This window comes from Acinonyx jubatus, chromosome C2 (genome assembly GCF_027475565.1).
Source record: "Acinonyx jubatus isolate Ajub_Pintada_27869175 chromosome C2, VMU_Ajub_asm_v1.0, whole genome shotgun sequence".
In the NCBI taxonomy this organism is placed as follows: Eukaryota; Metazoa; Chordata; class Mammalia; order Carnivora; family Felidae; genus Acinonyx; species Acinonyx jubatus.
In genome coordinates this window covers 104,369,516-104,394,841 of record NC_069384.1, presented here as the reverse complement: position 1 = coordinate 104,394,841, position 25,326 = coordinate 104,369,516, and the positions used below count along the sequence as shown (strand labels likewise).

Here is a 25,326-nt window from a genome sequence, read left to right as displayed (position 1 = left end):
TGTATTCTTATATATATATATATATATTTTTTTTTTAAACCTAGATTAAGTAGGGTTTACAGAGCTGGCGGCAAATCTGGCCTCCAAATACTTGGGAAATGCTTTTGAGTTTCACTGCTTAGATCTTACAACCTTGCACAGAAACCACATGATCTAAATAAACAGCTCTCCTGGTTCATCAGGACAGATAACACACACAAAATCTCTGCGTTTGTTACTTAGCGAACTACATAAGATTAGAGAAACTAATCATTTCCGTTTCCGAGGAAAGGCTCCCCTCCGCGCAGTTGGAACTGGATGATGTGCCCGGTGCGGGGCATTGTGGGAGTAACGAGGCAGCAGCCCGTGGGGGGGGCGGGGCTCACGCCCCACTTTGAGGAGCAACAAGCGCGTGCGGACTGGGCGGAGAGCACCACCACCTCAAAAGTCTGTGACTCGGCCGGAGTTCATGGCTTTAGCAGTTGCGGGGTGCCTGTTTCTCTGGAAGGCCTCCTCCAGGACGGAAAGGCAGGTAATCGAGTTCCTTTTTCCCCCCCCCAATATATGAAATTTATTGTCAAATTGGTTTCCATACAACACCCAGTGCGCATCCCAAAAGGTGCGCTCCTCAATACCCATCACCCACCCTCCCCTCCCTCCCACCCCCCATCAACCCTCAGTTTGTTCTCAGTTTTTAAGAGTCTCTTATGCTTTGGCTCTCGAGTTCCTGTTCGGGAATAAAGGATCCTCCCGGAGCAGGTGTGGTGTCGGGGTCAGAGGTGGAATGAACATGGTATTCTTAGAAACTGTCCCTTGTTGGATTTCGAAGTCCTCCGTACTTGCAGTGAAGTGAGGCCAGCAAGAGTTGAACTCGCCTGCGTTAACCTTGCCTGACCGGAGTGACCCTCGAAGGTGACTTCGTTGGCACTGCCAGTGCACTGCCCTTCAGACCTGGTCTTTAATGAGACCTGAATCTCAGAGATTGAGGGAAAGGCTGGGAAATGCAGAAAAAATTAGTTCTTTGTTAGGAAGCCAGGTGGCTGGGGGCCGTGTTTGCATCGGTCGTAGTTTTGTCGTCCTGCTTCAAAATACAGGGACTTGTAGGTAAGAGGTAATGGTACTACCCTGATTGGGGCCAAAGACAAACACTGGGAAACTGCTTTCTCAGAGGATCGTGAAAACTGGCATTTTGGTCAGTCTTTTCAACACCCCTGCCAGAGTGTTGTTAGCTGTAGTTTACAGGCTGGCTATCTTTTTTTTTGTTGTTGTTTTGACATGACAGTAGAAAATGGCTGAGAAATAGCCTTCTCCCTGTGATTCGCTTTCTCTCCACCTGTCTCATAGGTTGGTATAATAGTGCTAAAGTAACAAAATGGCAGCTGTAGAATGGCGTGTGGCCCACAGGCTTGGTTTTTATTTGGCTTGCAGAGGATTTAACATTTTGGCGGGAATTAGTTCCTAAATAATAAGTGGGAGATTTCACATAAAAAATGATTTCCAACTTTTCCTGCAAAGTCAGTTCTCATTTGATGACAGTCAGCTAGCACTGGGTGATGGCTGTCTTTGTTAGCTCAGGCATTAGCTCACCACTTCAGCACGGCCTCCATTTGTCCAGTTTTGTTCATTGTCCATTCAGTCCCAGAAGGCGTTTGGGTTTGAGACCCTTGACACAGACTGCTCCTCAGCGTCCACACTTTTCAGTGTCTCCTTTGCTACCCCTGCTATCTCAGGAGCTCCCTCAATGAGCTTGGCCCACATGTCCCTCTATAATAGATCCTGTACTGCAGCCCTCTGTTCCCATCCTGGGGAAAAGCTCCATGCTTCATTGCGCTGCAGACTTTGTTGCAGGTGTAGGATTTGGGAAGCCAAGTGATGACCCCACGTAACTATTGGGGTAACTGTTGCTGAGGGCACATTCTGGTTCTGAGTGCTGTGGTGAAATGGATGTGGCCCTGCAGTTGTTTGTTCTACTTCTGAACTCCCCAGGGGTGAGCTCAGTTACAACCTAAAATCAGGGGCAGAGAAGTATGTTTTTTTGTTTTGTTTTGTTTGTTTTTTAATCCTCTTGGAGAACTGTGGACCTTCCCTCTATAAAGGTTGTAATAATAACAATAGAATTATTATATATATATATATATATTTAAAAAGCTTTTTATAAATCATTTCCTTACACCCGACTGTGACCTACTTAAATGAGGATTATTGTTGCCCCTGTTTTGCAGATGAGCCCTAGAGAAGAGTCAGAGCACCTGCCCCAGGTCTCAGTCACTCAGCCCAGCAGGGCATCAGAAGCCTTTTAACATTTTTTAAAAATTTAAAACTAAAATCTTTTATCTGTATCTTGCAGGGTCACAATTTTAACCTTAAATGTTTCTGTATAGAGAAATGTGTGTAATTTCTATGTATTTACATATATATATATATATAGCCACGGTTTAGTGCACAGAAATTATCAGAATTATTACTCACATTCACCTGTCAATGAATAGGTCATTAAGGGACCCTAAGGAGGAAAAATCCCCAGGACTAATACCTATAAATTTCTCAATTTAAACTTTTGGTATCCTGAACTACTAAATATCAAAATAAATGCACTTTTAGTAACAAAAAAAGGCTTTGGCACTTCTGAATATTCAGAAATTTGCAAATCACCATCATTCCTTTAACCATATTCACATACTGTTATAGTCTTAAAATTTTTAAATTAAAATTGACACCTCAAAAGTTAAAAATGTGTCATTTTAAATTTGAATTAAAAAAATTAAGAATAGTCACATCTCAATAAAAATTGAAGTTAGTTTGCTAGTTATATTTTTTAAATGTCCATGAAAATAAATATATAACTATTTCATTTTAAGGTTCATTTGTGTATTATCTAAAATTATGGCACCTTTACCACCCTTTGGGAAACTCTGCTTTTGATGGAAAAAAATCATGCAAATTGTAGCTCTTTATATTTGTGTAACCACTGAGTTTCCCTGGCTCAGTGTTGGAAATATATAATGTATAATACAGGAGGCATGGAACAAAATCATTGGGGGACTTGGCAACATCTGTGTAGTTCTCACCATCTGTCATGTCTTCCTAGGATTTTGTGTGGTGATGGGCAAAGCTGGTGCTTTGGTGGATATAGGATGTGCTAGGTACCTATAATGACCTATATCCTTATGGTGATCCTGCCTCACGGGTGGGGACCTGCATTCTTCACCTGGTTTTGTGGAGAAATCTGAGTTTATCCCTGGTTGGTAACCTCTATAAGAACTCATAATAGGAACTGTCATATGAATATTTATTTTCTCTAACCCAAATGTTAATTTGATTGATTCACGAGATGGTAGGAAAATATTCCTCATGTCTTGAATATTGAATTTAAATGTACTTTAGAATTGTAGCAGTAATTCATTTATTTTATTTTATATATTTAGACTTAGAGCCTTTTGAACTCAATTAAGCAAATTTATGCACATCATAAGCTAGTTATTAATTTGAACAAAAGGTCCTGATCTTTTTTTAATAGATTTCAAGTACTGAAGATCAAGTGAGGAAATTTGTATGTATTTATTTAAAAATACTGAAGGCAACACTAAAACCAACAGGAACTCTTGTGGCTTATGTGCCAGAAATTCACATTGCCTGGATCCCAGTGTCTTCCTAAGCACTTACTTTATTGAGTTATCTGTATGGTTCATATTGGTAGGCAAAGATGGGGCCATCTTACAAGATCCAGGAAAAATAAGAGTTTGGGAGATGCCCTTTGGGCTGCTTGTAAAGAAGAAGGCCCTGATAGCTCAACCTTTGTATATACCAGCTTAGCCTTTTGAAAACCAGCAAAGGAATCACTGTATAACATTTCTTAATACAGTTTTTGAAAAGCTTATATTGTTCTTTAAATATGTTTACCCACTATAGTAGCCCTTGTAATCTTCTGAAAAATAATTCATAATTTGTGGTTTTGGAGTGATTATATTTTTTAAATGTATGCATCCAGTCCAGAATAGCTCTCAGAGGATATACTGCACATAAGTACCAGGCTGCAGACAGGGCTTGGATTAATAGACCATGGAGGGCTATTTTTGTTGAGAGTTTAAGTGCATATTATTATTATTATTGCTAAACTGAATTAATAATGTCTTACACATGTCCAGCATGTGTATGACATTTTACTGTTCTACCGAGTGCTATTGCATACATTGTCTCACTTGTTCCTTGCAGCAAGCCTGGGAAGGAAGTTGGGATGTTTTTAAATGTTGACACTGAAATCCTTTGCTGGAGATAAAGTTCTAGTAATGTGAGCGAAAAGAAGATGCTATAGAAACGCAAGCATTCTTATTATTATATTTTTGGCCAATGTCATAGCAGTTGCTTAGATTGGTTTCGGACATGTTAGTCCTTAGGGAGAGACCATATCTCATCATTTCTTCTGCCTGGTAGGAAGAAAAAAATGAGCAAAATATGAGTGCTTTCTTGGAGGAAAAACTGCAAGAGTAAGGGATTCACTTCCATTTCACAGCAATTAACAGCAAACCCTTGGATTCCCTGTTGAGCACTTCTGGATATTCTTCTTGTTTAAAAACACTTTTCTATATCCCTCTTGTGCCATGCGTGGTAAAATCTGGAGAATCAAGTAAGTGTGCAGAGATTGTCAGAGGAAACAGACTATTTTGGTATTATAGTCAATAGTGATTAAATCTGGACTTATGTATTATTTATGTAATATTTTGGGCTTTCCTGTTTTACCAACAGCAACATGGGGACTCAGAGACAACAAGCTGCATATGTATTGACAGCCAGGCTGGAATAGTGAACCTAGGACTCTGGAATCCTAGAATCTGTGTTGAGAAATATTTAAATAATTCATCGTAATGATTATTTCTACAGGATACAACTGCAGGATTAAATGATAATTTTATTTGACTTACATAAAGGGGAATTATTACTGCAGTTACTTTTAAAGAGCTCCCTGGGTTTGCAGGGAGCATCTGAATTAACAGAAAATTGAGTACCATTACTTATTAATGGGGTCTAGCTGATTTATTGGTGGTATATCTGGCAATTAGCCATTCTGCATAGTGTCTTTTGTTTGGCCATTACTTTTTCCCTATTGAGTGCAAGCTCGGAGATGAGCGAGCACCTTGAACCAATGGGGAAGTCTGCCTGTCAACCTAATAGGGCCTTGCATCATCTTAATGGTGAGTTATGATCTGTCTTGAAGGATATTTGGACACACTTAATATCTTCTGGATGACAACCATTGGAAGCATAAGTGAAAGTACATGTTGTCATTGAACCACTAAAAATCTTTATTCAGTCACTAGATAGCCATTATATTATCTGAATCTCTTTGGACATTTATTTTATTTCTTAAAATTACACAATTGCTTTTGGCTTTTGTGGCACTTATAGAATGAATTGCTGTGAGTGAACAGTAGCACAGCAAGGTATGGCTAATAGTATTTATTTGCAAGAGTCACTTTGGGGTGCCTAATTTGTCCTCAGGAGAAATATCTTTTTGCTCAGCCTGCAAAACGTTGTAATAAAAATTGATGATTGATGTTGATTATAAGATTAAATGGCTGGGCCACAGTGGCCAGTGTCATAAATCAAAGCAGCCCAAAGTTGTGATTGGCCACTAGAGAAGGTTCTAAGTAGGAGTGTTTTTTTAATGAGTCATTATATTTCAAGTCTGTATAGTATTGACTCCTACAGTTTATTGAAACTGTATTTAAAACATCATTCTACAGTGGTTTAAATAAGTTTCTAGTGCAGTTTGTTTTTGCCTATCTATGCAGTAGTGGAAGAATATAGACGGGAAAACAGTTTAAAAGATGGTTGGCATAATGTTGATTGTTTAGCAAAAAAATTGATCTTCTCAATCCACATTTGTTTTTTCTTATGTGTCGTGAAGAATGCTCTTTGGACATTGAAAGGTAGAATACACAGTGTTAAAAGATGTGGAGGGCTTGAGATGGGAGGTGGTGTTTCAAGAATACTTCTGGCTTTTTGAAAGTGGTTGTGTTATACTTAGGGTCTTAGAAGAACTTCCCTGTGAATTTTTCAAACTGATGTTCACAATTGCTGAGGAATTATTCTGCTCCTAGATGTAGCTGAGAGAGTTAATATATAAATCAATGTGATATCAAACAGGGGTTGGCAAACTATGGTCCATGAACCAAATCTGTCATGCCATCTGTTTTTGGAAATAAAGTTTTACTGGAACACAGTTATGCCCATTGATTTATATACTGTCTATGGCTGTTTTCATGATAAAATGGAAGAGTTGAATAGTTGCAACAGAAACTCCCTAACCCTTTACTGAAAGTCTGCTGACCCGTGATATAGAGCAAAATTGTTGTTAGGAATCATACTCAAAATGCTATGGAAACATGGAGAGAAATCAATTAATGGTGATTAGGTGAGTCTTCAAAAGATGGGAGCAGTTGAGTTGGATCTTAATGATATGATGAAAATTCGTAGAAGGCCATGGCCCTCTCCCTCTCTTTTCTCTTTTTTTCATGCTCTAGCCTTCTTATTCTGTATCTCTGCATCTATCTCTCTATAATTTTGTTAAATTTGACTTTTCAGTATTACATAAAGGTTTGATTCTGTATACTCCATGTTCTAGTCAGCTTGGATATGGAAGTCAGCAAAAGTCTATGAAGTATAAGGCCAGGAAGTGGTATTACTGTGGTGAAGTAGGAGTTCAGAAATTCTTAATTTCAGTAGGCAGATATCCAGAAAGGGCTCCAGAGTGGTGTCTGGAAAATGATCTGAGGGTGATGCTATAGCCTGTCCTTGAGTCGACTGTTGGTGCAGAGTTGGGTGCTATTCTTGGCCATGGTAGACCAGTACGGCTCCAAAATTTCTTGAAATTTGATGTTGTAGTACCTGCTGTAACTGTGTCAAATTAGTGAATCATTTCATTAACTGTATTTTTATAAGCCTGCTACTGAAGCCATTATCTAATAATTCTAACATTTAGAATTTCCTTTCCACTTCTTAAAAAAAATTGTTTTTGATGTTTATTTTTGAGAGACTAAGACAGAATACTAGAGGGGGAGGGGCAGAGAGAGAGAGGGAGATGCAGAATCCAAAGCAGGCTCCAGGCTCTGAGCTCTCAGTGCAGAGCCCCATGTGGAGCTAGAACCCACAAACCATGAGATCATGACCTGAGCCAGCGTCAGACACTTAATCGACTAAGCCACCTGAGCGTCCCTCCTTTTCACTTCTAACAGAAGCCAGAAGGAAAGGTGACATAGCAGTGGTAGCTTCCTGGTCTCTGTCTTCCCCAGGTACTCTTTTTCCCAGTCAGTGGGATAACTTTATAATCTTCTAGCAACCGAGAGAAAATTTTCTTCTCCCTTCCATCTTGCCAGGTGCTAGTTGAAATTTGCAGATAATTTAAATACAATGGTTAAGTGTACCCATTAACCACTTCACTGAAGCTCAAAACTCATAAATGTTCAGAACACAAACAACTTTCTGTTATAGGGGGCCATATATCTTCCTAGTAACAAATCCAAGCTTAACCAGCATGTGTATTTCCAAAACACATTCAGAAGGAGTTTAAAATTTTATAATAACAAAACTATAAAGAGGTTTCACCCCAATATATTGTTATTTATCCCAGATTATACTTTACTTTTTTATCCAAAGCTGTCAGGGATTGAGTTCAAAGCAATAAACGGTGGGGTGATTTTCTGGAATCTGGAAGGATTATAAATAAGGTTTCCGTAGGAAGGATTTTGTTGCCCTTCAGTTGCCACTTTGGGTTGTTATTTACTCATATCCAGGTCTTATTTAGAATTCCAAATGTTAACAGAGTAAAAATCCTATTGTTCATGGTTCCTGAATCAAATGAGAGAAAGCCACTGGAAAAACCCCAATGGTTCTGTGGCTCTACAAAAATAGAAGTTATATCGGTTAGAAAACCTAAGGAACAAAGCCTTTCTTTTCTTAGAACTAAACCACCAGTCAGTCTGGCAGCAGTCTATTCCAACTAGAAACAAACACATTTATCTTTTGTTGTTGAAAACAAGGAGGAAAGCCTAGACTGCTGAAAAGTTTTCTCCCTCACCAAATGAGCATGCCATGTAGGTTAATCTGGTGAGCATTTATGAATATCAGCTTTGTGCAAAGGCTGCAGTGGGCAATGTGAAGATGTGAAGGTGAGTCCCCTGTGAGTCCTGAAGAAGTTTTCTTAGTACATGGCTTTGCTTTGTGTGGTTCCTTACGAACCTGGGAAAAGTGAGAGGAAGGTCTTGGAAGTTGAATCAGATCTTCTCTTTACATTTGACTTGCTCTTCATGCAGTTTGGTGGCTTTGGTCTTAAGGGAATGGGACTGTCAGAATCATGACATTGGTCTGAGCAACAAAGCGAACTAGGCTTTCATTTAGCCTTGCACATTGCTTCTTCCAGTGCACTAATTGTTCATTGTGATTCATACATCGTTCTGACAAGATGGCAAATGGAAAATGTGGGAAGTAATTAAAATAAGTGTGTGGCTTAAATTATAATAATATATTGCCCTGAGCTGAATGCCATTATCAGGGGGGAAAGGGCTGCATTCAGGCATAGAGGACTAATAGTTTCTGGGCTTGTCTTTATAACAAAAATTCAACTTCAGGAAATGGACTGAAGAGAGACTTGGAGCTTAACTTGATAGTTCTTGGAAGTTGGAATAACAATTATATTTATGGGTTAAGATCAAATTTTCTAGGGTGTTATCCATGTATATAAACTGATTAGGAGGGCTGTGATTGAATTTATACATGATTATCATATGACCATGTAAATTTTGGCTCTTATTGAAGTAATATTGGAATGTTGGTCTTGTAAATATTCCTTTTTACTTTTGTCAAGTTTTTATTTAAATTCTAATTAGTTAACATAAATGGTAAAATTAGTGATTCATTACTTACATATAATACCCAGTGCTCATGACAATGTAAATATTCCTTATAAATACAACTATACATCTTGGAAATTGTTTCCGATAGGCAAAATTTTTGGGAAATCAAATATTTGCCTATTTGGAAAGTTTGAAATGTGCTTTATTACAAATAGCTTATATTTATTATTACAAATATAACAATGCTTGTTACAGATATTTTAGGAAACCAATAACTGTACAGAAAAACATTTCTTTGCATTCCCATTAGGCTAAATTAATAATCTCTGTAAATCTTCTGGTCTTTTTATTTTTTAAAAGATAATGTGTATATGTGTGTTTGTATGTTTACATAATTATGTTCTACAGTGTTTTGTATCATGATTTTTCTTTCCATTTCATCGAAACTTGTAGAAAAATGTGTTTTTAATGATTATGTAATAACTGATTTTGGGTCTGGGCTGTAACTTATTCAACCTATATAGACATGTGGGGTTTGCCCATGTTTTTGATGCACAAACATTTGACTGCAACCTTATGGACTTCTCTTACATGGATTCTTTAAAGCAGAATTTCTGGGACAAAAGGTTTGATGTCATCACAAGAGGTTACTTTAGTACAAACAGACAAATGTTGAGCAGTTGAATTGAAGCAGATCTCATTTTTAGAGTCAGGGTATTATTTTTGGATTATTGCTCCTTTTTTTTCTGTTCTGATTTGTTTTTCATGGTGCTAGAGTTATTGGGACTTTACCATGAAGGCCAAGATTCAAATTCTAGCTTAACTGCTTATTAGCTAATTGATGCTGATCAAATGACTTAGCTCCCCTGTCTAGTGTTCTCATCTATCAAATGGGCTCAGTAATAGGTTTTCTGTGAGGATTAAGTGCCTGTCTCTTGCTAGAGGCTCATGGAATGCTTGTTCCCTTTTAAAGGAGTATATGGAGCTGATAAAGATGTGAACATCAGTTGGAGGATGAGGGCACCAAAAATGCTTGCAGAGTAGTATTTTGAGATATTTGCCTTATACCATTAAAATTTACTCTAATATGAAAATTTACAGTAGACAGGGATCAAAACCATATATCATTCAATTTGATAACCCCACTCCAAGGAACTAAATAATTAGAAAATTCAACCTACTGATAAACACACCAGTTTACTCCACACTGCTTGACTTCTTTCAGAGGGAAGTTGAGTCTCTGGAAGTGATGAGAAGCAAAATTAAATGAGTATCTAATCAGTATCCTGTTCTTTGGGCTGTGAGGCCATCTTTATGACAAGTCTCATTTTAATGAATTATAATAGAAAATTATAAAACTGATAGTAATGCATTAACAAAAAAGAAAAAATGGTAACTCTGACTTCTGAATGATCTCATTCTTTCAGAGTAGACACTCATTGTGTTTTTTTTAATGTTTATTTATTTTGAGATAGAGAGAGAGAGGCCTTGTGTGCACACCTGCACATGAGCTGGGAAGGGGCAGAGGGAGAGGGAGAGGGAGAGACCCTTTCACGGCTGGATCTCACAATCATGAGATCATAACCTGAGCTGAAATCAAGAGTTGGAGGCTAAATCAACTGAGCCACCCAGGCACCCCATGAGGTTAGAAGTCACAAGCCTTTTGACAGCTAACTCAAGGATTAATTTGGAAAGTTTTACAAATTTACTAAAAATGTATAAAGAAAAAATAAAATGCACAGTATTTCAAATATTATTTTCCGGTAATTCCTACAATGAACTGTGGCCTAGATAATGGAACTAATTAAGATTTCTCTAATTAAGCTTCATAAACTCACTATACAGACAAGGGACAAAGCCTTTTGAAGAAAAAAAAAAAAGGCTTGGTAGTTGGAAGTTGAAGAAGAAGTATAGTATTTTAACCCCTAAGAAAGAGAAATGACTAGGGGTGAGAACAGAAATATCAATTATAGCCCCTTAGTTTTCCATCTATAGCTTTCATGTATGAATGAAATGTTACAAATACTGATGTTCTATGAGCAGAATCAAATAGTTTGGAAAAATATAAGGATTAGTACATTTTTAATCCAAAAATAGGTTGTATTCTTTAACATACTAAAAAGTATGATGAACATGTCCTCCAAAGATAAGGCATTTGTCTGTGCCTGGCTGGATTTGCAGGGTCAACCCAGGAGTCAGAAACCATACAGTAATTTGAAAAGGACAAGTTTCATATAAAGAATTAACAACTATAGCAGAGGATTGGAGCAGTGAGGAATTGGTTAATAAGAAGTAAATAGAACTCTGAAAAATTTGGGAATAGCAGTTCTAGGGGTAATCACTATAACTAGGATTGAGGTAGAATACCCAAGGAAGGTGCCCATCTAGCCCAAGAGCTGAGATACAGACTTCGTTGGAGAGGGAATGACCATGGCTAATGGATGCTAAAGTCACTGAGGTGCTGTGCTGGCAGAAATCACTGGAAATCTGCCCTTGGGGGTTCAGGAAAGCATCCATAGGAAGGGACTGTATCTTGGAACTTGCCTTAGGTCACCCAAGAGGAGGTTGGGGAAAGCCATTCATGGACAGATGCCTTGCCACTGTGAAGCTGCCTGTAGGGATACTGTTGAGGGAAGCTTTTGGCCACTGGGAATTGCCAGATGCTGTATGTTCCAGGAGCTGGGTGCTGGAGAAGCTGCTTATGGTGCAGGAGTGGATGCTGGTGAGACAATGTATGCTGCAGGACCTTCATGAGAGGAGCACACCAGGCTAGAATAGGAATTCCTTCCTTCTGCAATGTACCTCCAGCACCATCAGGTGACTTAGCCTATCATTCCAGCTGGCAAAGGAGAAATATTTACACATCTCAGTACCATAGAGGAGGCAATAGAGGGTGGATCTGCCCCTCAGGCAATACGTTGATAATTGCCACAGTGTAGGCCTTTGGTTACTTAGCTTCCAATACACTCTTCTACACATATTTGAATTTCTGTACAACAATGAACAAATCCTTCTTGCAAGGGAAGAAGATTTTATCCTTTTCCCAAAATGAGGGGACACACAGTCCCAACAGTCATTGTATCTATTGTTGGCTATATTAATTAGTCATCATTCTGTCAAAGACCCACAGCATATTTTGTTACTTACAAATGAAATTGTAAAGTTAACGTCTAACAACTTCTATATAAAATAAAGATGAGAAGGAGGTAGAAGGAGAAAATTGTTAGCATATGTAGATATACACATACATATAGCAAGCAAAGAGAAAATATGCAAATATACTATAGACCTTATTTCTCTAAATGGTCAGAAGGCTTGTATTTGATATCAGTGGTTTCTTTTTTCTACTACCTTTCCTGTTACTTTCTGTTGGAACCTCAACTGGTTGGGGTTTCTTATCTGATAGAGTAACCCACATCTCCCCAAGGGTCTGGCTCCTCAGTTCTCCTTCATTTTTTTTTTTTTTTTTTTGGTTGCTATGATTTTACATTAAACTTTTACTGTTGTTTTGGAAACACTGAGAGACACTGCAAAGAATCTCCTGTGTTCCAGAAATAGTTCTTTTTGCTCTCATTTGTACCAACAGCCTAATTTCCCCTTGGTAATTGGGATCAATTACTCCAGCCAGAAGCATAGTCGTTTTTTTTTTCTTCTTCTCCCTGCTTGTTGGTTCAGGGCATAGGTCTAAAATGGCCAATTTCATTTTCCAATCCAGTGGAACCATTGTTGTGCCCCCTGATTGAAGCATTGCCCCCTTGTGAACTAAGACCTCTAAACTAGCAGAGCTCAGGTTGCCAGGACAGGAAGCAACAATTCTGAGAGTGATTGATTAGCTATAATAATAAGTGGAGCCACTTCCATGTGCAGGGTCCTAACTGGTGTCATAACTGAGTCTTCAGTAAATCATTCCACCTTTCAACTAGCCAGTTTATTTTATGGGAAAAACCCATTGCCATACTTCCCTGTGGAATAAGTTCATTGATCAGAAGCAACAGTATGGAGATTGCTATGACTATGTATAACACATTCTTTGGGTTTATGGATGGTGATCTCCACTTCCCCTTCAGCAGGGCAGGCAAATCCTTACATATCCAGAATAGGTGTCTATTGCAGTGATAATGAATCTGTGTTCCATCCATGTTGGGTGGAGTTCCATATAATTAACTTGCCATGTGGTGGGGGTCTGTACTCCTGGAAATGGTGCCTTAACTGGGGATCAGTGCTGATCTCAACTATTGACAGATTAGTTACACTTAGCCTGGTCATTTCTAGGTAAGGTCTATGTTGTTGAGCACAAGCACAGCTTCCAGAGTCGCTTTATTGACGGGCCCAGTGAGAAAGCACTGGGTGACTGAGGAAAGAGAATGATTGGCATTATTTTGCCATCTGATTACTAAGCATTTCCTCTGCAGCAGATAAATATGGGGACTCTTGTGGAACACAAATATCTTTCTCAGTCACTGGTCATAGGAAGCCATAGATTGAGCCATGGATTGGAGGCATCGCAACTAGAAACGTGTTGAAGGAGTCTGAGTGACTTGTTAATACAGCTTGTGGAGTAGAACACTGCAGTGTTAACCAATGCCAAGAGAAGACTCCAACTACATGGATGATAGCAAAGATCATCACAAACTCTAGCCACGAGGAATGGAACTCAAATAGTTCTACCCCAGTATATCTTAGCATTGGAATCACCAAGGAAGACATGACATTGTCACATACTGGATGGAACAGTGCTTTTCTTACATAAAGAAGAGACAGAGCAAGATCAATTCTAGTAATGTGCTTTGGTCTCTCATCACTAGTGGGTGCCCTCTGGCAGCCAATGAAGGGCAGTTGGCTTATGCGCACCTCTGTCATGCCTTAGCACAAGGACTTCTCCCCAGTCACCATGGAATCTGAAATACTGAAAGCTAGGACCATGCCTTTGGGCTGTTGATGCACACACTTAAGGAGAACAAAGGAACACACATTGAGCCTAAAACAGGAAAAGATATTACCATATAATAAGCCCAGCACAGGCTGCATGAGCTCTTTATCTCTTGAGAAGGACATGTTCTGGACCCAAGGCCTATTCTGACTTGGCTAAGGTGGGGTCAAAAGATTGTGCACATGAGACTGCCTTTCTCAGCACAACTTTTTCAGACCTTCCAAAGTTGCTTCATTTTTATGACAGGTAGATTGTCTACTGCACGTGCTTAACCTGTGACTAGCTAGCACTAAGTTCATCATGGGAAGCTCAGGCCTCATGGTCACCTGCTTTCCCATGGTTAGGAGTTCAGTCTCTGTCAAGGCCCAGTAGCAAACCAGAAGACGTTTCTCAAAAGGATAATAGTTATCCACAGAAAAGGGCATACATTTTGTCCATAATCCTAGTGGTCTGCATCTTGAGTCCCTGTTGGTACTTGTCAGAAGTTCTAAACAACATCTCTGTTTGCCTCGGAGATTTCAAGTGTCATTGAATTGGCTGGATAATAAAGGCCAAGTGGTAGAGAGGCTTGTACTGCAGCCTGAACTTACTGCAGTGTCTTTTCTTGCTCTGGTCCCCACTTGAAATTGGTAAACTTGTGCATGGCTCCCTAGAGGAGCTGAAGTAGCACACTCACATGTCTGTTGCTTCCAAAATTAAAAAAAGGCCTCTCAGTCATTGTGACTTTTATTTGGTGGTAGGTGGTATGAAGTGCAAGATCTTATTTTTAATCTTGGAGTGTATATCTCAACTTGTTCCAGACTATTAAACCCCTAAAAACTTCACTGAGATGGTGGGGAAGAGTTTTAAAATTTTTAGGGTTTTATTGTATGTTATACCAAGACATTAAGTACTTGTTCCTTCCTGCCCATTAGATCCCATCAGTATAATCTTGTCGGTAAAGTGTGAAGTTAGTTCAACATCAAGACAATTAAGATCTCTGGATATTATATTATGAAGAGAGCAAGAAAATTGATTGGGTATTTCCTTTTTTCTAGTGTGCAGACACTCACTCTAGTCAATGGCCACATGTCTTCAGGGGAAGACTTGGAGAGGTATTTATAGTGAGAACTTAGGGTCTCTTTTGAGGCAAATTCCATCACAAATTTAAATAGATAAGAAATCTATAGTTGCTCTGAAGCAAGACAGTGAAGATATACTTATCTTCCTTTTGAAGAAAAACAATTTCTTTTTTTTTAAGTTTATTTATTTACTTATTTTGAAAGAGAGAGTGAGCGGGGGGAGGGGCAGAGAGAGAGAGGGGGAGAGAGAATCCCAAACAGGCTGCATGCGGTCAGTACAGAGCCTAGTGTGGGGCTTGAACTCCTGAACCGAGAGATCATGACCTGAGCTGAAACCAAGAGTCAGACAGTTAACCAACTGAGCCACCCAGGTGCCCCAAAACAAACTATTTCTGATGGTCTTTGCACATTACTATGGAAAGAAAGGCATTTGTTACATACCACAAGACAAAGGCTATTTATTTGCTTAGTAAAGATACTACATCTAGGTCAGCATCTGCATTTATTGTCACTACTTGATTAAGATTGTGATACTCCACAGTCATTCTCCAGAATCGATCTGATTTCTGCACAGGCCAAATTGGTGAGTTAAATGCACATGTGATAGGTACAACCATCCTTGCTGCTTTCACAGCTTTGGTGGTGGCATTAATTTCTGAAATTTCCCCAGGTTTACTGCCTTGGTAGGGAGGGGAAGTTCCAATAGCTTCATAGAGATATACTTCCAGTTGCCAAATGTGTCTATTCCAATTACACATTCAGAAATTGGGGAATAACTGAAAGCTAGGTCCATAGACCAGATGGGCCCACTGTAATTTGCTCCATCTATCATGTGAGCACTGTGAACCCCTCCATAGCTCATAGTGATGTTGTTTTTTTAGAAATTAGTGTCACCTCAGAGCCAGTGTTTAGTAATCTTTGAAATATTTGGGTATTTCCTTTTTTCCCCCAGTGTACAGACATTCTAATAAATGGCTACAGTCTCTTGGAGAAAACTTAGGGGAGTTTTTATAGTGAGAACTCATGGTCTCTTTTGAGGCAAATTCCATCACAAACTTAAATAGCTAGGAAGTATATAAGGATTAACATTTTTATCTGAAGCTAGTTTTTATTGTTTAATTTATCAATAGCATGGTAAACATTTACTCTAAAAGATACAGCAACAGGAGAAAACATTTTCCTGACTCTTCCAGCTGAAATGAAGGTTTGGGCCATTTCAAGGGCATCATCGCTCAAACCCTCGTTCTTTGCAGACTTACAGAATAATATTTATAATGACCTAGACCTGATATTAGAAACAATAAAATGAAAGCCAAAAGAATCATTCTTTTACAGACCAGAAAGCATCTGATTATTATGACAAAGGTCTTTATAGCCAGCAAAGGTCGACTTGTCGTCACCTTTGCTCTAACTGCAAATCCTGTCAACAAGTTGCCTTTGAAAAGTTACTTAGGACAATAGACCAAACGTGTTTCCTGACTATCTGAAAAGACAAAGCAATAGTGAGTGTAGACATTTCAAACATAAAATCTGACCAATTTAAGGTGAGCAAGATGCTCCAAAATGTTGCCGAGTTAAGGAAAACCTCAAATCCACACTTGATCCCTCAGTCCAGTTGAAAACTGCCCCATTGCCCATTTTACTAGTTCTACAAATTACATCTAGCTAGCTTGGCTTGAGGGTGATCCTTCCCTTTCTGAATGTACACTGTTACTGCTAATGAGCAAGGACATAAGGACATGGCTCAAAGTGGGCAAGAAGCAAAGAGCTTTGGAGAAACCACAAACTAGAAAACCTGACAAATAATTGACAGTTTAGCAGCCTGTGCAAGCATTGTCCACAAGCCTGTTTCTGCAGGTACAGGGGGCACAACATTACTTTCCTGGGAGGAAAAGCAACCTTTAAAATTATGTGCTAGAAGCTTTTACAGTTCAGACAGGCTCCCCATTTGAGGGAATAGCTTACTTAAAATGGTTCATTTGAAATATTTTTTGCTAAGGTTTATGTGCCCAAGGTCTTTTTTTAAACAATTTTTTTTAACGTTTTTTTTTTTTTTTATTTATTTTTGAGACAGAGAGACAGAGCATGAACGGGGGAGGGGCAGAGAGAGAGAGGGAGACACAGAATCGGAAGCAGGCTGCAGGCTCTGAGCCATCAGCCCAGAGCCCGATGCGGGGCTCGAACTCATGGACCGCGAGATCATGACCTGAGCTGAAGTCGGACGCTTAACCGACTGAGCCACCCAGGCACCCCCCAAGGTCTTTTTTTAAATATTTATTTTTTTTGAGAGAGAGAGAGAGCATGCATGGGAGGGCAGAGAGAGAGGAGAGAGAGAGAATCCCAAACAGGCTCCACACTGTCAGCACATACTCCAATATGGGGCCAGAACTCATGAACCATGAGATCATGACCTGAGCTGAAACCAAGAGTCAGCTGGTTAAGCTGGCTCCAGGGGAGCCACCCAGGCACCCCGGCCTAAGGTCTTTTTTAAGAATAAACTTGTTTCTAGTTTGAGATAATTTTAAAATCATTGGTTTCTCTTCTTTCCTCTAATTTAATAATACATACTAATACTTATTTGATATTTTACCTGATTAAAGCTTAGGTCTGGCTTGCTTTCTAAGATACTTCCATGTATTTAAAAATAGTAAACATTGGTGATGTTGCATTACTGGAATTTTTTTCCCCTTCACTCTTCATCTCTCACCACTCTCACTAATTACAAAATATGAAATGACCAAAAAAGAAGATTAGGAAAATGAATTCTATGACATCTCATGCACAGGATGTTACACTTTAGAAACCCATTTATATTTTTAAGAACCAGGATCACATTAGAATACTATGGCATATAGCTTTAGTAATCAGCCTCTATTGATTTTGAAAATGATAATCATATAGAGACAGTTTTCTACACTTAATTTTTCTCCTAATATTTTCCAGGTAAATGTCTATATAATCTCTAGCCATAATGTATATTATAACTTTCAAATAATTCCATGTGTTGGTGCATTGATTTCAGAATCATATATTCAATAGCTTTGGACCTGTGCTTAATAATATTTGTCACATATAATTCTTTCTTAAGAAATTTCTTTCTTTTGGCTTAGTAGCGTTGTGGTCATTTGACTCTTACAGGGTAGAGGGAGGCATATCATAATAATATAAATAAATGATCAACTTGCTACTCAGTTATAGAAGTGCCTTAATATTCATAATATGAGGCACTGTAAAATGCCATTTCCTACTTCAGGAGGAATAGGGATACTTTGGGGAATGCTTATGTGTGTATACAGGTCTCTGTAGAGATAATCATCTTCAGGCATTAAGGGTAAAACACTAGCACAAGGAGAGCCCAAGATACACATGTGCACTCATAGATCACCTCTCAATTACATTAAATAGGGTGTGGTCTCTAGGTTCAAGAAAGTGGCATCCTAAGTGAAGAAGGAACCTGCACAGGTAAACTGTTAATTGGAGAAGACTTGGGCAAATACCTTGGTTTCTGAGGTGGAAAATGGTAGATTCTGGACATGGTAGAATAGAACGAGTATAGATTTTCTAAGGAAAGTCTTGATGACTTAAACAAAACATTACCTAGCTATTAGAGGTGCTTTCAGTTAGGTTGGATTGCATGAAATTGGTGATGCTGGGAGATATTTGTCTTAGAAAAAATAGTAATTTCATAAGATGCAACCTACTGACTACTGTGTTTTGTTATTAAGCATTTTTAAAAAGTTTTCCAAGAGTGAGATGATGGAATCTCACCTGGGTTAGCTCTCAGCACTAGGTATGGCTAATGGCTCAGTGTCCCCTTGACTGGTGTCTCTTGCTGAGTTCTAAAATAAAGTGCTCTGACTTTGGCTCCAGCCTGTCCAGTGTTTTCATCAGTATCTTAGGTAAAGCTAAACAAAGCAGACTTATTAAATTTAGAGGGAACATGAATTAAGAAGTATAACTAATGCTGAGTTTAGACTGCAAATGACCTCAACTAACTGAATTTCAAGGCTGATTCAAAAATTAAGTAAACAGCAATAGATGGAGATTCCTAAATTGAGATTTGTTTAGTTCACTGGCTCTTATTGAATCCCTACCATGTGCTAGACACTGTTCCAGGTACTGGCTTTATAGTGATGAACAACTCTGCTAGGGTCCTGCTTTGGAGGGTGGGCTAAAAAAATAGACAAAGACCAAACTATCCCTTACCCAAAACAGTAAAGGAAAAGAAAGATCCTCAATGCAGCAGGTTCTTGTGCAAAAATTCTGGAGGCTTTTGATTATCAGGAACTTCAGGGCCACAGACTTTCTGGATGTGTTAGGAATGGTACTAAAATTGTTAAGCATGTGGTATATTTGCTAGAAGAAAAAGAGCCAGTGAAATAGGATTCGTTGTCATAAATGCAATGTTCAGCCCTTTCGAAGTGATTTGACCATGGTTTTCTGGGCCTTTCAGACCACCACAAGGGTCATTCAGGGGTGGGATAGGTGGGAGGGATAAAATTTTAAAAGGAATGTTGACAAACCAGAGTGTACCTAGACAAGGGGAATCAGGATATCAGTGGATCTGGAAGTCATGTATTTTAAAAAATAGCTGAAGGAACTATAGAAAAACACACACTAAAGGGAGACATGGTAATTATCTTCAAATATTTGAAGAGCTGACAAGTAGACAGGGAAGGAGCTTATTCTTTGTTGCTCTGCTTAGCAGAAATAGCATGAAGCAAAGGAAGTTTCAGGAAGAGAAATTTTTATTTGATATTATAATGACACTTCTCAGATATAGAAGCTGTCCTTCATTAGGACACATGGTGCTTGAGGTAGTGAGCTTCTTGTCTCTGGAAGTATTTAACCAGAGGCTGGTTGATTCTTGGTCAGGGGCAGTAACTTAGCATTCTTGCATTGGATATGCAATCTCCATCTCCATCTCCAGGAGGAGATGCCCTGGCAGTGTATAGGAACAAAAATCAGTTTAAGTTGGAGTTGGAAGTAGATTACCTCCAAGTTTTTGGGACCAGTCTAAGTTAGAGTTGGAGAGTCACTACAAATTAGGTATAGAAATGCTAGGAATGGGTGCGGAATGGGCCACATGGCTGTTGGCCACAAGCCAACTAGCTTGTGTCTATGATCATAACTGGGAGCAGGCAAGGCCCCAGTATAAAAAGGTGAGATTTTACTCTAGTTACCAGTCCTAGACTCTGGGGTTGAGAGTGGGATTCTGGTTAGGACTGTTGGTTGCAATAGACATAAACCCAACTCAAATTGCCTTAAACTAAAAAGAGGTTGATTGACTCATATAACTAAAAAGTACAGGGGTTGATCTGACTTTAGGCATGACTGAATGCAGATGCTCCAACCATCTGTCTTCCTTCTTCCCTCTTTTGTATTCCTGTGTGGCTTACATCTGCCATCTACTAGGGTACCTGACAGGGTAGGTATCTAACAAAGATTTGCTGAATGCATACATGAATGAGTCTGCCATCTTGGCAACCCTAATTAAAAGCCTCATAGCCAGAGTTCCAGATGGGCTTCAATTTGGCCATACTTTGGTCATGTGCTTGACTTTAAGCCAATCACTAGTGTTGGGGAGGATGGAACACACTGATTAATTAGGCCATTAGGCTAGACTGACTAGGCCTGGGAGTTAGCAATATCTGGTTGCATTTTATTCTCCATCTTCTGTAGGCTCATTAAGGGGAGAGGGAAGGCCCTCATACTTTTCTTATATCCCCATAGAGACTAGTACTAAGTGCATCGTTTTTAGTCAGCAAGTGTTTATGCTTTTCCTCTAACCCAGAATGGCTCTTAATAAGCAAAGGTACTGAAATAACTGAATTGTGGCACCTTTTTTGAAAAAGGTGCAACAAAAGATTTGAATGAATTCAGAATTTAATGTATTGCTTCCAGATAATTTTCATGTGCATGAATATAAGTGGTAAATAGGAATTCTGAATTCATTCCACTCACCACAGAAAGTTATCCTTTCAGCCTTTTTTTTTTTTGTGCAATTAAAAGATTAAAATTGAGTGAATATTCCTGCAAGAGGAATAATTTTCATGGAAAAGCTTATCTTCCCATCAAGGGTATCTGACTTCTGCCCCTGGAACGAAATTAAGGAATGAGTTATTTTTTATATTCTTTCACATAATTTTTAGCTCCTCTAGTCAGGACCTGCCGCCAAGGGTGGTGCTGCCTTGTTCACCAGGAATGGGGCTGGACTGTATGGATACAAGAAAATGGTACAGAAAATGAACTTGAGCAGATAAAGAATACTTTACAAGTAGGATTGTTTTTAAATGTTTTGTGGAGGCAGCCACCCTGGCCTCAGGCCACCTTGCCCAGCAGTTGGAATAGTGGAGTCAGTGAGCTCTTCTTTTTAAACCTGTGGGGAGCTGATTTTTCTGAAACACTGAATTTGAAATGGCTTTGCTGTGATATAACAGAACCACAGTCTATATGGATTCTTTTTCCTTCTGGTCTAATTTAACAGAAACTGAAATATACTCATGTGTGGTGGAAATTAAGTGTATTTGCAGTGTATTTATCCTACCTGATCTCTTTTTAGTTTTTTAATTATGTTCTTACCTTGTCATTATTATAGCATTCTCTTCTGATACTGTAAGATATATGATGATTAAAAAAAAAAAACCCCATGAGACCGACACCTCTAATGAGAACAGGCCTGTCATTATTTTATAGGCAGACCTAGTATTAGAGTTTCTGGGAATCAACAGAGACTACATTGATAAATATAACTCTAGCATTCAAAATGAACAGATATTAAACATCATTTTACTTGTGTATATATTTATCTTTTGTTAAATCTTGTCTTTCTCTGTCAGCTTCTCATAATTGAGATCAGATAACTGTTGGGAGAGAATGAAAATGTGGATAATATTATACTGCAGTATAGCTAGAACATGTTGGGAGAATTTTATGAATATTGTTTCATTTGTATTCTTTATTTGTATGATGGTAACAGATGTTATCATTATTCTCACCTATTAAGCCAGATGACATTTGTGGTGGAAAACACACCTATATCTATATCTATCTATCTATCTATCTATCTATCTATCTATCTATCTATCTATCTATAATTAACCACTTGCAAATACTGTATCTGTGTTGTGTGTGTGTGCGTGCACGTGCAAATAACTGTATTTTATAGCTAGATGGAAAAGTCTGGTTAACAGGTCTAAGTATCTTATAATTTTCTATTCAAAAGTCTAACAATCTAAAGAACATCAGAACCACTACTACCAAAAGAACTGAATAGGTTAAAGGCATGACTAGTGACTCCCTATTGGTTTGACAAATAATCTTACCTTAAGGAGCAGAGAAGCCTGTCTAGGAGATTGACTGAGCGGATTGCTTGTTCAAAGCTTCCACTTTTACGCTTGTAGCATTTTGGAAGGGCTGTCAAACGACACTTTCCACTTGAGAAAATCTTAGCTTAGTGCCTTCAGAATCTCTACAATAGCCACTTGGGCATTCAAATACTTTTCTAGCTGGATTTTAAGCTATCGATGCAATAGGTGGAAAAGGGCAAACGGAACATTTTATAAACTTGAGCATTTGTTTTTTTACAGTAGCCTCTCTCTGAGGATTTTTATTGTAATTCTGAGCATTAGATGCATCATGGTGAATTTTAGTAAATACAAAACACTGCTAGTTTAATTTTTGAATCATTCAGATACCCACCTTTCTCATATAGACTAAAACCAACACATTAGTATTTGAAGCTTCACTGATCTCCTGCTAAATTGTGCTAAACAATGAAAATTTAGTCAATATTCTTTAGCATTCCTCTTACTTAGTAACTTGTATTCATTTGTGGCTTTCTGATGTCAACCGGATGGGTTTTGCATAATTTGGGTGCCTGTGCATCTTTTAGAAGGAAGACATGCTTTCCAGAATGTATTAATATTGATTGTCACTATATTATGGCCAGAGAGATTAATGTGTGCTTCTTAGAATTTCACCCAGTTTAGTCCTGGTTGACAGAAGTTGATTTATGTATAGACATTGTAGATGGTCCCTTGCAGATATTATATGAGGGCAGTAGGAAAGTTCTGCCTAGAAATCTCTCCCATTTCTAGGATATCTGAAATTCCACTTTACATTATTTGCTACTTTGGGTTAAACATTGTCTTCTTTGGCTAATTCTTTAAAACTAAAAACTTAGTAGGAATTAATTTCTCCCAGTTGTATTTGTTTTGTATTATGGGAACACATGTTATTTTAGGACTCTGACGTGAAAAAAAAAGTATATAGAAAGAGTTTTGCTGAAGGTAAATTCAGGGTACTTCAGAAGTTTTGCTAATGGTCAACTTTGTGTGAAAGATTTTTTTCCAGAAATATTGTCTTTCTCATGTTTTCTAATTCCTTCTGTTTCAAAACAGAAGGAATACAAAACCAGAATAATCCCAATGTTGCAAAAATAATAATAAAGTAGGTTAACAAATACTGCATATTAGAACAGATCGGTCCCCCTTTTTTCTTTTTTCCCTTTTTTTGCAAATAAAAGAAAACTTCTTAATGATATGAGATAGATTGAGCTTTGGATGAACAGTGATAGAAATAATAATACACTGTATACTAGTTAAAGAGTAGCATTTCTAAAATAATATATAAAAGCATATACATATCAGAGACCTCTGTCTTTCAGACATACATAGTAGCCCAGTCATTCTATGACAGTAAATCAATTTTCTAGTAGAGAACAGTTATGGAAATAATATTAATTTGTGGCTTGAGAGAGATGGCTGTGAGTTGAGGTTTGAGGCACTGAGGGATAATGATGATGTTATCTCTGGCCTGGAGTGGTCCTGGCCTGAAGTGGATGGAAGCGAATGATGCCATGGTGGGCTCTTGATGGGGGTTGGAGGTGAATACAGCATTCATGAGAATGGTACTCAATGGTGGCCAGTGAGTAGAAACAGGGTCATGCGTAATTCTGGCTTTTATTGTCTGGACTATCTTGCTGGGTTCTTGAGAAAGATGAAAAGGTAATTTGCTTACTGATAAATGGATGCTGAACAGGCTTCATCTGAAATAAGGACAGATCAGCTGTGAAATTGAGCAACAATACAATTTTATAGAAAAGCAACCACAGAATAGTATGTATTAAAAAATGTTCCTATTATTAAATAATTGTACCTCTTGTTGACTTTTTTTTTCTCTGTGATTTGGGATGGACCATTACTTCTTTTCCTTTTCTCCAGACTCCTGTTATTGTTAATTATGTGCCTAATATAGACACCAGAGGGAAATGCACCAGAAGGTTTGCAGTGGTCACCTTTGGATAGAAGCATTATGGGTGATTTTTATTGTCTTTGTTTTTCTCCATTTTCCAGATTTTGTCATGAACATTAATTACTTTTGTAGTCTGTAAAATAAAAGCTGTAATAGTAACAGAGTGGTTTGATCTCAACATGAACATGTTTAATCTAGTTCTGCAAGCCAAGGGAGCTGCTTCCTTTGCACAAATTGGACTATTGGGAAGACAGAGTTACAGTCTTCATAAATGTGTCAAATCCCTCTCCACTACTCTAATTGCTTCCCTAAAGGGCTGAAACTGTTAAATTATCAATTGCTTAATTTACTGCAGGGGGTAATTTACTTACCATGTAGGATTATATCAAACAAACATGTTTTATAATTTGTATTAGAAACCTGGCCCATTTGTAAAAGACCACCTCACTGACACTTGGATTTAGAATTTTATTTATTTATTTTTTATAGTTTTATGGTTTTATTAATACAAATATGATGTGCACATAAGCTGTGTATTCATTTTCTTTGCTGCACAGCCTGGCATTGGAATTGGTGACTCTGATGGCCATCTGAGCTGCTCTTTTCACTATGGTTTTACTATTTTTGGAGTAAACATTGTGAGCAATCTCTACACAGTACGATTGTTGCACATTAGGAGCGCTTTAAGCTCCTTGACTTTGTGGACTAGGAACTTCTGGAATCTACTGGGCAACATATGCTTTGTTTTCTTGTTGCCCCTGTAACCAAGGCATCAAGATCTGGCCCTTGAATAATCTGCAGACCTGTTACCACTGCTTCTGGATTTACCCCAGAAAATTTTGACATATTGGTCTGACTGGTGCCAGATGAAGTTCTTGGTCCTCTTTTTAATGATTTTGGGCTTCATCAGAGGTCTGAGGGTGGCCATGATGGGGAGTAGGAGATCGCTGCCACCCCCAGAGGCAGCACCAAGGAAGAGTGATTTAGAATTTTACAACACACTGGTAGAGAAAAATTGAAAAAGCGGGAGGCTTTTCATTTTGTTAAGAAATATAACTTTTAAGCAAGTTAATATCATTAACTTAGTTTTAAAAAACTGTTTTAAAAGAACTTTTAGCTCACTGTTAACACAGATGTTTGTGTAGTCTCTGAATTAAAAAAAAAAACAGTGAAAGTGTTATTCTAGCTTAGGCAAGATTCTGCCAAATTTTATACAGATATGTGTAAGTACACATATTGAAAAACTTCCTTT

At 38.3% G+C, this 25,326-nt stretch overlaps 1 protein-coding gene across 1 annotated transcript in view; it reads left to right on the top strand.

Moving 5' to 3' along the window:
• Nucleotides 1-34: 34 nt before the first annotated feature.
• The window catches only part of IQCJ (IQ motif containing J), an 841,043-nt gene continuing 815,751 nt past the window's right edge, over nt 35-25,326 (top strand). Inside the window, exon 1 of the mRNA XM_053221266.1 lies at nt 35-511. Within this exon, the coding sequence (XP_053077241.1) occupies nt 449-511 (63 nt within the window). The 5' untranslated portion in view covers nt 35-448. The remainder of the gene's footprint in view (nt 512-25,326) is intronic.